Genomic DNA, 13,554 nt, shown 5'->3' on the forward strand with positions numbered 1-13,554 from the left:
GATAACCTCACTAAGATTTTCCTTATGTTTTACTCACACTACTCTCGTTATCAAACTAATATGTGTTTTGTTTTTTTGTTTTTTACACAGAACCTCTCCACGTGATTTGTTGGGGCCCAAGTTTGCTTCCAACAGGAAAAGCACAGGCCAGCTAAACCTAAACAGTGGTGGCCTGTTTCATTATGTCCATACACGCAGCAACTCTCTGCGGGCTAATCTGATGGGTGAACGGAAAGGTGACCGACGCAGGAGTAACACCATAGACATTGCCGACAGACTTGGTGGTAGCCACGGAAATCTAGCACGCACGCGGAGCTTATCATCGCTAGGTGGGGGAGGGGGTCAAGGGGGGGACACCATCCCCCCTGTAGACCCTGCGAACCTGATGGCCACCGTGTTCTGGATTGCTGCTTCGCTGCTTGAGTCTGACTACGAGTTTGAGTATCTGCTGGCCCTGCGGCTCCTGAACAAGATGCTGGGCCAGCTGCCTCTGGATCGTGCAGATAGCAGAGAGCGTCTGGAGAAGATCCAGGCCAAGCTGAAGTGGTACAGCTTCCCTGGGCTGCTGCAGCTCTTTCTGAAGGGCTTCACCTCTGCTTCTACTCAGGAGCTCACCATCCATCTGCTCAGCAAACTCATCAGTGTCTCCAGACATACACTGGTAGACCCCACACAAGTAGCAGGTTAGCAAGCAGGACTAAGAATATGCCTTATGCTTTTTCATTGTTTGTCTTTTCTTTACTTTTTTGTAATTTAGAAGCTTTTAGTTGTTCAGGTAGAAGGTAGCATAATACCAATGTTTTCCTTGTTCTCCTCCCAGCATTTAATTATCAGTTGTGATGATAACTGTAAATAATTTGTGTTACCTGTGTTCCTGGGACTTGTCTGCAGGTTTTCCCTTGAATATCCTGTGCCTCCTACCACATCTCATCCAGCACTTTGACAGCCCTACTCCTTTCTGCAAGGAGACAGCTGATAAAATAGCCAAGGTGTGTGCTGATGAGAAGTCAGCCACTCTCTCCAACCTGGCCCACATGATGAGCCTGTACAGCACACACAGCTATTCCCGTGACTGCACCAACTGGATCAATGTGGTCTGTCGCTACCTCCATGATGCCTTTGCTGAGATCACCCTGAACCTGGTCACTTACTTGGCTGAGGTAAGTAAGGTCAAGATCAAGCTTACTGTTCGTAGTTCCTTTTAGTAAGATTCTAATCAATCAATTGTGTCTCCCTATGTCTCTCAGTTGCTGGAAAAGGGTCTTCCCAGCATGCAACAGTCCTTGTTGCAAATCATCTACAGCCTACTGAGTCATATTGACCTTTCAGCAGCCCCTGTCAAACAGTTCAACCTGGAGATCATGAAGATCATTGGCAAATATGTTCAGGTGAGCCTTTACCACTCTTTCAGTTTAGTTTTCAATGCATCCAATGGTGGACTCCACTGACCCTTCCTCCTCCATGGTCATTGGTTTATGAATTGGGGTTATGTGGGCAAAGCTGTTAGGGCAAGCTAAGCTTTTGATTAAAATTCCAAAACCTATGAAGAGACTATGAAACCCAAACAATTTACAATTTCAAAACAATGATACACTGATACAAACATACTTATGTATAGTATATTTAATTTGTGGTAATAAACCCTTCTGAATGTTACACATTTTTGATTGCTTACATTAATAGAGTGTAATTGAGGATGTTTACCGATTGGAAACATGTGTTGGGTTTGATATGTCTGTGTTTTTACCAGACCTATTTTCATATATATCTTGATGTGTATGAATACTGACACCATCACAGTTGACAATGAGAAACCGTATCATATATTACATGGTCTCTAATGCGACTGCAGCTTTTGCTTTTACCAGCACTATACTCGTCTCACTCACATGCTGCTACTGTCAGCTGTTATACCGTTATTGCCTCAGGCTAATTCTGTACTAGCTTACTATCACTGTTGCTTTGTGTGGAAGCTATTGTATTTGTGTTTCTACATTATTCCAGTGCATGCACAATGTGAGTCATATTTGTTTGCTGGCCTTTTAAGCTTCCCTGACATGAATAATATGCAGCTTAAAAAATCAGAACAAGATGTACATGTCTTCAAAGATTGAATCTATAGCTGCAGTGGCCAAGGGATTATTTAGCTTTCCGAGTGCAGATATGTCTATTCATATCCATACATGCTACAAAAACGTCCACTAGGCCTGATGTCTTTTTGTTGTTTTTTTTTGCAGAGCCCACATTGGAAGGAGGCTCAAAACATTTTAAAGTTGGTGGTTTCTCGCTCAGCCAGCCTTGTTGTCCCAGATGATGTGCAGCGATCCTACAGCACAGAATCATGTGGATCTCCTGAAATTGCTTTTACACGCATATTCAACAACTCTTCAAAGGAGCTGCCTGGAAAGACTCTAGACTTCCACTTTGACATCTCAGAGGTTATTGTCTGCTCTCTCTACACTGATCTGACTGTATTTATTTTATGGATATCCTTGATGTTGATTTTTCTTTTTTACTAACTATTGTTATTTGGTTTCAAAGACACCAATCATAGGACATAAATATGGTGATCAGCGCACTGCAGCAGGCCGCAATGGAAAGCCGCAGGTGATTGCTGTAACTAGAAGTACCTCCTCCACCTCATCTGGATCCAACTCCAATGGTCTGGTGCCAGTTAGCTGGAAGAGGCCTCAACTCTCCCAGGTACTTGCACTAGTAGATGCAAGAGACAACACTGTACTAACCCAAACCAGAAGGTAGGAGGCAGCACTGACTTGAGGGGAAATCTCACCAGAGCCAGATGTGCCTCATCTTTGCCTGTTGTCCTAAACAAAGTCTGAAACAAATCAAAATTAAAACAAAAAACAAAACAAAAAGGGAATTGTACAGTGGGGTAATATCATGAATATGAATGAGATTTTGCTATGCTTTGCTATTCAGATGTTTGACAAGTGAAAGATATACCATTATTATTATATTATATTACAATTATATTTTCCATTTTGCAAACAAAAGCCATAAATGCATTAAATACTTAAATAATGTAAAATAATCATTTTTATTTCACATTTGTATTCTAATTGATTGGGGTTTGACTGGTGTGCACAACTAAGATAATGTCACATATTTTCCAAACTGTAAAACCACATGCTTTTTGGTTACAGAGAAGAACCAGGGAGCGGCTGATGAATGTGCTGTCTCTATGTGGCCCAGAGTCCGGCATCCCCAAAAATCCATCTGTAAGGCTCTTCTTTCTCTCTAAAGCCTCTTTAATGTCATTGTTGAGAATTCTGCTTCTTGAGTTGTGTTGCTGTTTTCTCTATGTTTTCGTTATGTCTCTGTTTTATTTTTTATTTGAATATTATAACTATAGAGATTGTATTTCCATCTTCCTGATGCAGGTGGTGTTCTCATCCAGTGAGGATCTGGACTCTGCTGACCAGCAGACCAGTCTCATTCCCACAGTGGAGGAGGTGGTCAGAGAGGAGGAGGTGCAGGGAGAAGATGCAGGCAGTGAGCAGCAGTTTGGTGTCTTCAAAGACTTTGACTTCTTAGATGTAGAGTTGGAAGATGCTGAGGTAAGAATTGACTCCGCTTTTACTTAAAACTGTGTTGTTTTGCCATCTTGTTTTGTCATCTTAAAATGATTGTATTTTTCAAAATTACTCTGTTCTGTCACTGTATCACTTTATCATACTAAATTTAGTCATTTTGTTCCAGCTTAGCATTTGTCTTGTTTGTCCAACTTACTGAACATCTTATTTGTCTTGACTGCAGTAGTAGTAGGAGTATTATAGTGTCATTTTTGTACCTGTTTTAATTCTACTAACCCACTTATTCCTTCTCTTCTCTTGCCACAAGGAATTGCAGGTAAGTGAGGGCCCAAGTGCTTCTAAATCTGCTTTTTCACTAAGCGATACAAGTCAGTTCAGCTCACCACGGTACTGATAGTACGTGGAAAAGTAAAAGTAAAGTGGGATGGCCACAGCTGCGTCGCCTACGTAAATAGTGCAACATCATTCAAGATTCAAGGTTCCTTTATTGTATTTTTGACAGATAAAGACAGATATACATTTTGTTACTTGGATCCAGACAGAGCACAGTTAAGTGCTGCATTCAATCATAAAATGCAGTAATAGGTAGGGCTGCACACTATAACGCAAATCTATCGTCTTCATCATATCAACATGCGCAATATACATATTGCAAACCACCGCTTGAACTGCAATATAGGTTTCCCCCACATTCATTCAACAGCAGTGTTCTCGCTTGTTTTATATCAGATCAGTATGTGTTTTTAGCCTGTTTCGCCATAATTTCCTCTCCTCTCCTTTCCTCCTGCCTAGTTCTGTGTCTCGTGCAGCTGTGGTGGACGTCCTTTATTACATATAATATTAAAGTACTAATAATGTAACCGAGTTGTTATGAGCGTCTATACTGTGCAGCTGAAGAGAAAATAAAGAGACGTGGGACTCCTTGATTGAACATCAGCTGACTGGACTTTATGATTCTTCACGCACATACAAATCAGCTTCACTTCTCTTACCCATCAGCACGTCTTTTCACCCTGGTCCTCAAAATAAGAGCTGCTGGCTTCGGCTATATCTACTACCTGTAGAAGCCTTTTGCTCTTGGCAATAAAAAATTTAATCTAGTTTATTTCAGTCAGTTTTTGTTATTTATAATTCATCTTTAATGTTTATCAATACATAACAAACATACGCTTTTCTTTGTTTCTCTTAATCTATTGCGAGTTATATCGTCCTCATGTTCAGCATCAATATCGCACATCGCATTATTACCTAATATCGTTTAGCCCTAGTAATATACTCAATATACTGCAGTGTGTCCAGATCCTTTATTTATGAACCCACTATGCTAGGCACCCCAACCGATGGGAGCTAAAAAGTCGGACAGTATTGCGCGGTTGTTTTGCTACCTTCACAGCTTTTTATAATTGAAACACAAATAACTGTGGAACATACAAAACTAAAGCAAACTGTACCGCTTGGTGGAAATGGAGATAAGGAGCTGCTGTTCTCTGCAGTGCCCCAGTGTCCTTGTGTTGTCACCAAATCGATTGCTGTTTTATCTCATGCATTTGTTACTGTGGTTGTGAACCCTTCACATTTTCAAATTAGAACATTGCATTGCACACTTCCCCAAAATGTGAAATGAGATATTTCATCTTACCCATTCTCATGTGTTCATATTCTCATATTTTTTTAAGTTGTTGATTGTTTTTTTGTTTCCTTCTTTGTCTTGTTTTGTAAACTTGGTTGTTGTGTGCATTGCCTCTCACCGCTTTTGTCTGAACTGCCTACAGGGGGAGAGCATGGACAACTTCAATTGGGGGGTGCGCCGTCGTTCCTTGGAGAGCATGGACAAAGGGGACACGCCATCTTTGCAGGAGTGCCAATACACCGGCAGCACACCAAGCCTCAACCTGACCAACCATGAGGACACGGATGAATCATCTGAGGAGGAGGTACTGAGTGCTAGCCAGATTCTCACCCGCTCTGGCCTTGTAAGTCTCACTCTAAATCGGGTTTCCTCCCCTCCCACCCAACCCACCATGCTCCTCACACAGCCCGCTGGCATGGTGTGCGTGTGTATGTGTGTGTACTGAGCTGGACCTGCTGCCAGAGTGGACGGGGGCTAGATGCTTGCTTCTTTGCTGGTGGTAGACACCCCTTTCAAACCTTAGCTCAGTCCCTCAACTGCGGACTGCTCCATTAATGCTACTCTCCTGTCTTTATTTTTTACAGTAGGTAAGTAGAGTGTAGGGAAATTCAAACAAATTTGTTCAGTTGAATTTTATTAAGTTATTAATTTCTGGATTTTAATAATTATATAAAATTACAATTAAACAACAAGTGTTAGAACTCAGAATAACAGCATGTTCTTCCATTTTTGTATTTTGCATTGCTCTTCAGCTGCTTCGCTCTAAAACTCTCTCTGCCGTCCTTTATTTTTCTTAACAAGCAAGACCATATCCAGAGCTCCTAATATTATTAATAGTATTATTAATATAAATACTTTACTTCAGTCTAATGGCAATGTTATCTTTCCTTCCCCCTTCTGCTTTTCTTGATCTTGGTAGTGCATGGTGAGAGAATGAGCTTTTGCCTCTAGTTTTGCTTTGAAAATATTTCTTGTTATCTCGGTATTATAACATTACAAAAATTAGCATGCAGCATTTTGTTTCACGTAAACAGAATTTTAAACAATTTTATATATTGTTAATATTATTGACATTGGCATGATCTCACTTTTTGCCTGAAGCTATTTTAAAGTGAAGAGTCAATATAACAGGAGACTAAAATGACTAAACATACTCTGCTTGATAAAGAACATAAATTAAATAGTTTTCATGAACTAAGCAAGCAGCAGAAATAATAATTTAAATACTAAACCTAGAAATATTATTAATTTAATTCAGAAGTAAAATTCTGAAAATATAAGTGGTCAGATGGTGCTAAAGTAATTATCAGCAGTAGTAACAGAAAGGTATTACTGAACATAACGGATGGATTGAAATATCTATTCGACATTACAGCTGAATGTTTTATTCTGTACGTTTATCCAATGTCTCAACGGTGAGGCTGATCTGTCCTTTTTTATGTTACTTCTCCAGCTTAACAGTGACTCTGCCACAGATGACACCGTATCCAACCATGTGGACTCTTTGCAGCAGTCTCAAGAATCATCCAGCAGTGCACTGACTGAGGAGTCGACTGTCCTTCCCTCACTACCCTCCCTTCCTCAGCTGGATAGCCCTATTTTGGAGATGGCCCACTCAGACAGTACCAGCAGCCAGCTGCCTGAGGTGCGATCAATCGGGAGCAGCAATAAACTGTGGTGCTCGGGTTCTTTCTAGCTTGTTTTTTTTCTGTTTGGCCTTTATTTGCTTTTGCTATAATTTTGTCTGGCACTGAGTCAGAAGATTAGCTGCCTTAAGATAGCTTTGGTTGGGGGTATAAGCTTATGGTTCTGTAATTGTGCCTTAATTGTTTCCTCTGCTTCCGACTCCTACCACCGCTTGCTTTTATTGCTCTGCTCTGGGTGTGGGTGCTGAGGTGCTTGCTCTTGCCCCTTAAATATCTATGTCGTGGGGCTTGCTTGTGTGATTTGGGGAGACATGGAAAAACTAACGCTCACCTCAGGTCAGCTGTTACTGCTCACCTTCAATAACACATCAACTGACCATTCCAACTTAATCCACCATGTAAAACTTATGAAATGGAAACCACCTCCTTTACCTTCGGCCGACGCATGTGTGAGTATGAGTCCATTACAAGTGGTGTGTTAATTTTAAGTTGTGCAGTTAATTTAAAACTACTGGTGTTCTAACCATTGAAACTCCTTTAATTTGCTACCATATTAACATGCCATAGCTTTTCTTATGATGAAGAGCTTTGCTATCTACTGCTACTGATATTTATCACGTATACTAACAATGGTGAGTATACTCCAGTCCAGATTTGCATGTGAAAGTACAGTGTGGCAATTGCTGTAATTAGGTTGCTACCCCTAAACAACATTCATCTATACACAGAACTGAATGAAACTTTCTAGGAACTCGGTCCAGCCAGCATTCTCAATGTCATTCCAAGGACATCTCCTCCATCACAGCCCCAGCTCTTAGTGTAATGAGCCTGAGATAAAACCATCAATACTCTTACTCATTCCCTTCAGGATGGCCACGGCCACTTCTAAAAGCTTTCTGTAATATAGCTGCTGTCTCAGTGATGTACTGGCTGCTTGCCACACTCGGCTTTCCTAATGCATTAGACTTTTAAATTAAAATAAATAAAAACAAGATGAGGGGGCGGGGGAACCAAGTGTGCCTAATTAGAACCCCTCCTCTGTGATGTCTCCAAGCATAATTCCTTTTATTGTTAGTGCTTTACATCAACATTGTTAGTATTCATATTTATCTACATCAACATGGGTCATATACAGATGGTATTTATCTATGTTTCCTGTCTCTGAGTTGGACACTGTGATGGGTTTGATCATTAACAAACAAACTACAACCTCTATGCGTGTGTGTGGTATCCACTTTTAGTGGCTGAAGTCGTACGTTGCAAATAGACTCCATCATTTGTGTGTAGTTACAGAGTGTAAGTAATTCGCCCATTCACATATAACACATTTTACCACAATGCTACAGTTTTATTGGAGCTGAGGTCAAATTTTTATTGGCATTTCAGTGATGGAGTGAAATTGGCTCCTGTTAATTGATTCTTTTTCTTTACTTTCTCACAAGAGACATTTCCTTAAAGAGAGACATAGAGAGGAATCTCCAAGGATGTGATCACTATAAAAGGCGTTTACTTGAAAGTCCCTCTTGAGTAATTTAAACTAATATATGTTCTAAAGTATAGGCCATAGTGGTCTTAATTCAGCCTATATAAAGGTTACATGGTCAATCTATGCTCTCCAGTTGACACTAAGAGAAGCCATGGAAAAGCAGGATATAACGATAAAAATAATCTAAAAAGGGTGAATATATAATGACTGTACATTACAATTCACATCACTTAAATGTCAACCACCATTACCTGTGTACAGACAGATGTACCAATGTCTCCACAGTGTGGATGGAAATATAATTGGGCTAAACTCAGGCTTGGTTAAGGCTGAATATTACTATTTGAAGCTGTCATACTACTCGTAAAACAGTTGATATTATTATTATATACTACATTATTACAACTCCATCTTGGCAATTTATAAAGCAGTCTCATGCCATTATTAGAAGCCACAGTAAATCTCTCCATGTTACTTGTTTTTTTTGGGTTACTACATGCCAAGCTGCACCTGAGCATCCCCCTTGTGTTACTTTGTGTTACAGGATGCTGTAAGCATGATGGCGGTCGATGAGTTGAGCAGCAGTGTTAGTGAGGACACAGGGTTTTGTAGTGCACCCCCTCTGCCCTCTGACCCTCCAGAGCTGTGTTACCTCCCAGACTCACATGATCCTCAAGATTCTCAGGATGCTCAGGACCACCAAGAGACCCAGGACCCTCAGGAAGACCTGGATCCAGCCCCCCCTCCTCCTTTGGCTATTGACACCCCACCAGGGTCCCTCTGTGAGGAGGAATCCCAGACGGTCCTGCCTCTATGTCTGCCTCTGCCACCCGAGTCAAAGCCAGATCCTGATCCAGACCCAGACAGCACCTGTGGCTATTTGTGGGAGGAAGATGTAACACAAGCACTCAAAGAGCTGGATGAGCGCTGTGAGGAGGAGGAGGCTGACTTCTCTGGCATGTCCAGGTATGTGGATTATAATTTTATTTTGCACAAGGACCAAAGGATCCTGATTTAAAAGGTTCACTGTGTAGCATTTGGTAGAGTGGATTGGCAGAAAGTATGTTTGCATAAGTGTATATTTGCTTTGAAATAATAAACAAAATGTTTTGTAGCCTTAGAATTAGCCTTTTGCCCCCTAACAGGGGGTGGGCAATAAAAACATTGCCCACCAGTGCTTGTATACTGGGACAAGGACAGTTGTCCAGTTGAATGGCATAGTTTTGATTGTGGGCCTAGGTCCCCTGGTGGCCAGCAAGGTACTACATTTGGTCTATTAGGGGTTTAAAAAAAAAAACTTCAGGTAACTGTAAAACATTTGATTTTTCAAAGTTGCTTTGTATAATGTTCATAGATAATGTATCAGGCACTTCATTTTTGAACCCTAGATATGAAAAAGACCTGATTCTAAATTCAATGTTTTCCAAATGCAAGTTTCTTGAATAGATAAGTTATCTATATAAATATTAGATCTTATGTTATGTTGTGATCAAAGGTTTGGGCAGGCTGCACAAGATTTTCAGATTTTACATTGAGCTGAACAATTCATACATTTAGGAATAGTTGCATGATTTGTTCATGTTGTCATTAATCATCAATGCAGGATATTTCTGGACAAAAGAACAAACCATATCAAATCTGAAGATGTTTCAAATCAAACATGATTGACATTATCTTTCTTTTTTTAAATTATGATAAAAAATTAATCAAAGACTCTTGTAAGAGGAAGGGTTTTGGTGTCATCTCTGGCATGGATCCTGTGTGTACTGGGACTATGGCGGTGTGCCAGCAAAGGCTGGCTCAAGTCCACTTGTAAACCTTTCCATATCAAGGTGGGCCAATTCTGTCTGGAGGACAGTTATGAAGTCAGAGTTTTAAACTCCCCTCAGCAGCAGTACTGAACATCCATACGTTTGACAGCACACATGTACAGTCACGTGTGTCATGCAGCCTATTTACCAGTATACATCACTGTACTTGAGGCCTTTCACGATGGTCAGCCACATATGCAAATGTGTGATTGATGTTTACCCTGCTTGATTGATGACAAACTGCAGAAGTATTGTACGTGGGTGAGAGCCAGAGGAAAGCAAGTGCGGCAATGAGAGCAATGAGAGCTGGGTCTGTTTTCTTAGCAATGTGTGCATGTGTCTGTGTGAGTTGTTGCCTAGCCTGTTCACAGCTCTCGGCACTCTTGTGTGGGACGAGAGCGCAGCGCTCTAGCGCTGTTAGCAGTTGCAGCACAGCCGTGCTGCAGACAAGGGGAGAGAGTAAGGGGAAGAGAAGCGATAGTTGAGGATGAGGACAGAGACTGTGTCCGCTGCAGCGCTTGGCAGTGCAGGCTTTAGATATTTATATTCTGTCTGCTTCTTCAGACTCTTTCGTCCCACTGGTCTGTGAGTATCTGCTCTCTTCCTCTGTGTGTGTGTGGGGAGGGTTGTTTGCATGATGCTAAAATGCTATTAGCTCATATGTTATCATGTAAGAGCACTGCAGTAGATTAGATCTTTCAATATTCTGCAGCAAGGTCTGCTCTCAGGGAGGCAGAGATGCTGCAATGTGAGGTTGTTTACTTGCTGCAAGTGATGGCGAGCATGAGTGTGTGTGTGTGTGTGTGTGTGTGTGTGTGTGTGTGTGTGTTTACATTTGTCCTTTGGTAAAGACTAATGAAAGTGTGGAACATGTCTGATTGTAGCTTATTGGCCTTGTTTGTTTCAGTCAAGATGAAGGTGACGCAGACTGCTTTCCAGAGATTCAGGCCTCTCCGCCCCCTTCTCCCTTCCTCTCTGCCATCCTGGCAGCATTCCAGCCTGTTGCCTATGACAATGAGGAGGATGCTTGGCGTTGCCATGTCAACCAGATGTTGTCAGACACAGACGGCTCCTCCGCTGTTTACACTTTCCACGTGTTCGCCCGACTCTTTGAGGTAAAAGCCTGGTGGATGTTTTTTTCTAGGTGTTTTTCTTTTTTTGTGGTTGGCACAACTACATCATATCTGAATCTATGATCTTGCTTGTCTGTGAACATGTTCAGCAAGATGTTCAATTTCCTGTTTTGTTATGTCTGTTTTTTTTTTTTACCTCTACATTTTTGTCTTACACAGAATATGCAGAGGAAATTTGCCTCCATTACACATGCATCTGTTCACTTTCTCGGGGAAAGGCTCCAGCGAATGGGAAATCAGTTCCTCAGCTCCCTGGAAGTTATGACATCTTGCTCTCAATGTCCAACTGTGCTGCTTGATGCTGAGACGGTGAGGCCGGTCTACATAAAAGAAAAATGTTTGAAACTGATATTAAGGAAATATTCAGAACTTGCAACACTATTTTTGCATGATTGTACTCTAGCAATGTTTATACATGTCCTGCTGTATATGCTTTTGTCATGTACTGTGTATGTATTAAGTGTTGTTGTTGTGGGTTAAATGTATTTGGTGTCCTGTCTTGCTGTTGTAGCTGGTCTCTTGTGAACTGTTGGAGACTCTGAAGTTCAGTGTGCTGGAGTTGCAGGAACACCTGGACACCTACACCGTCAAGAGAGAAGCAGCAGAGCTTGTAAGTCTCTTCCAAAAACCACATCTTCTTTTCTCTTCTCTTTGAGCCTTTTCCCATGGGGGAGTTTGCCTCACAGCCTCTGTGAGAATCACAGATTGCCACAACTGCAGTTTTAGCTGCTGTGTCAGGGTATGTGTGTATGTGTGGCATCTCAAGAGAGATGAGCTTAGGAAGCGTTCTCATATTGTTCTTTATCCATATGCTATTACACCATGGTAGACCAGAAGGATATTAAGACAAATGACTGATGCTGTATAGGACAAGCCTGAGTATGTCTCATCAGTGGTGCAGACATTAAATCAGTGTTGAATTTGAGTACATTTCGCCGCTGTTTGTGTCTGCATCACTGGTTACATCCACTGCTGTGGGGATAAAAATAACAGTCAGCTTTCCTAAATCAGTTATAGCAGACCGGGCAGGGGAAGCTGCAAGGGGAGGGAGAAATGATGAAGGGGGAGGGGAATGAAGAGATGAGATTGAAGAGGGTTCTGGGATGTTGGGGTGCTAATTGAATGAGACGGCAATGGTCCCTGGAGGGCTAGATACTATCCTGTTCTCTGGAACAGGCCTTCTTTAATTTGCTAAGTACAACAATCTTATTACATACATCTCCTCCCTGACCAACCTTTTAGCATGCAAAGTCAGTGGAGTCCAAAAGTATCAGACCACCAATTTTGGACCCAAATATGTCCAAATGACAACAAAAGCTCTTACTCTCCCTCTAATAATCACTAGATATTTTCTTCTCGCCATCTGTCTCAATGCTCACTCATTCTTGCCCTTATGTTCCCTCAGTGGCTTGAGAACTGCAGGAAAACATTTGGGGACAAAGACGGCAACCAACAGCTCAATACTCATGCACAGGTAGGAATGACATCTTACATGTATGATACCCAGGAATGTCGGGGTTTTTTATTTGTGTTGATCGCTATGACCTTCTCTGGTAAATGTAGGATAATGTCTAAAGATTGTAACTGACTGCTAACCAGTGAGATCTCTGCATTGAGTGTTTTAAGTCCAACTGAAATAAACTGAAATGATGGTTTCTGCTTTAGCAGTTTACACAGTTTATACAGTGTAAATCATAATCTGCTGTATGTTTTGCTTTTAGGCTAAAATATTCAGAAACATAAAGGAAGAAAATGTTATTTGTTATTGCTCTGTGATGTAAAAATGTGGACTTGTATACAATGTCTTCCCTCTGTATTGTCTTTGCCAGTTTTATATATTTTTGACATGAAGAGAACTGTTGCTCCTCATCTTAGGGTTGTTGACATGTTCACTTAGCTTTAGACCCTCGCACAGATCTGTGGACCTTGTGCTCACAGCTTCCCACTCTATTTTCCACCCACTGCAGTGCAGTTAATACTGATGTGCTGTTTCAGTCTCATGGGCAACACATTGAAATGTCTGTTACGTCTCTCTCCTCCTTCTCTCTGTAACCTCTTCTCTGCCCTTCTCTTCTTCCTCATCACACATTCTTGGTTGCTCGGTGTAAAAGGTTTCTGTTGCCACTGAGGTGAGCTCATGTGCTTCAGCTCACTGAGCCTTTTTCCCCCTGACCTGTGAAATGATGAACCACAGCTCCTTCACCTGTCAGGTCACCTGTGTCTCAGCTGCCATGTTTAAGCTCACTAATTCTTGGTCTTTCTCCCCTTCTGTGTTGTTTGTTGTTTTGTATGTG

General features: G+C 41.4%; 1 protein-coding gene across 4 annotated transcripts in view; it reads left to right on the forward strand.

Annotated features, from left to right (window-relative positions):
* The window catches only part of LOC122780892 (protein furry homolog-like), a 60,463-nt gene that overhangs the window by 41,854 nt on the left and 5,055 nt on the right, over positions 1 to 13,554 (forward strand). For 3 of the 4 annotated variants that reach the window (XM_044044273.1, XM_044044271.1, XM_044044272.1), the window contains 15 exons: positions 91 to 683; positions 892 to 1,160; positions 1,248 to 1,388; positions 2,238 to 2,438; positions 2,542 to 2,703; positions 3,165 to 3,239; positions 3,402 to 3,578; positions 3,862 to 3,870; positions 5,327 to 5,527; positions 6,638 to 6,829; positions 8,861 to 9,282; positions 11,035 to 11,242; positions 11,420 to 11,569; positions 11,772 to 11,870; positions 12,666 to 12,734. In XM_044044273.1, coding sequence (XP_043900208.1) covers positions 91 to 683; positions 892 to 1,160; positions 1,248 to 1,388; positions 2,238 to 2,438; positions 2,542 to 2,703; positions 3,165 to 3,239; positions 3,402 to 3,578; positions 3,862 to 3,870; positions 5,327 to 5,527; positions 6,638 to 6,829; positions 8,861 to 9,282; positions 11,035 to 11,242; positions 11,420 to 11,569; positions 11,772 to 11,870; positions 12,666 to 12,734 — 2,968 coding nt within the window. The remainder of the gene's footprint in view (positions 1 to 90; positions 684 to 891; positions 1,161 to 1,247; positions 1,389 to 2,237; positions 2,439 to 2,541; positions 2,704 to 3,164; positions 3,240 to 3,401; positions 3,579 to 3,861; positions 3,871 to 5,326; positions 5,528 to 6,637; positions 6,830 to 8,860; positions 9,283 to 11,034; positions 11,243 to 11,419; positions 11,570 to 11,771; positions 11,871 to 12,665; positions 12,735 to 13,554) is intronic. The other variant, XM_044044274.1, reaches the window with a different exon arrangement.

This window comes from Solea senegalensis, linkage group LG14, assembly GCF_019176455.1.
Source record: "Solea senegalensis isolate Sse05_10M linkage group LG14, IFAPA_SoseM_1, whole genome shotgun sequence".
Taxonomy (NCBI): Eukaryota; Metazoa; Chordata; class Actinopteri; order Pleuronectiformes; family Soleidae; genus Solea; species Solea senegalensis.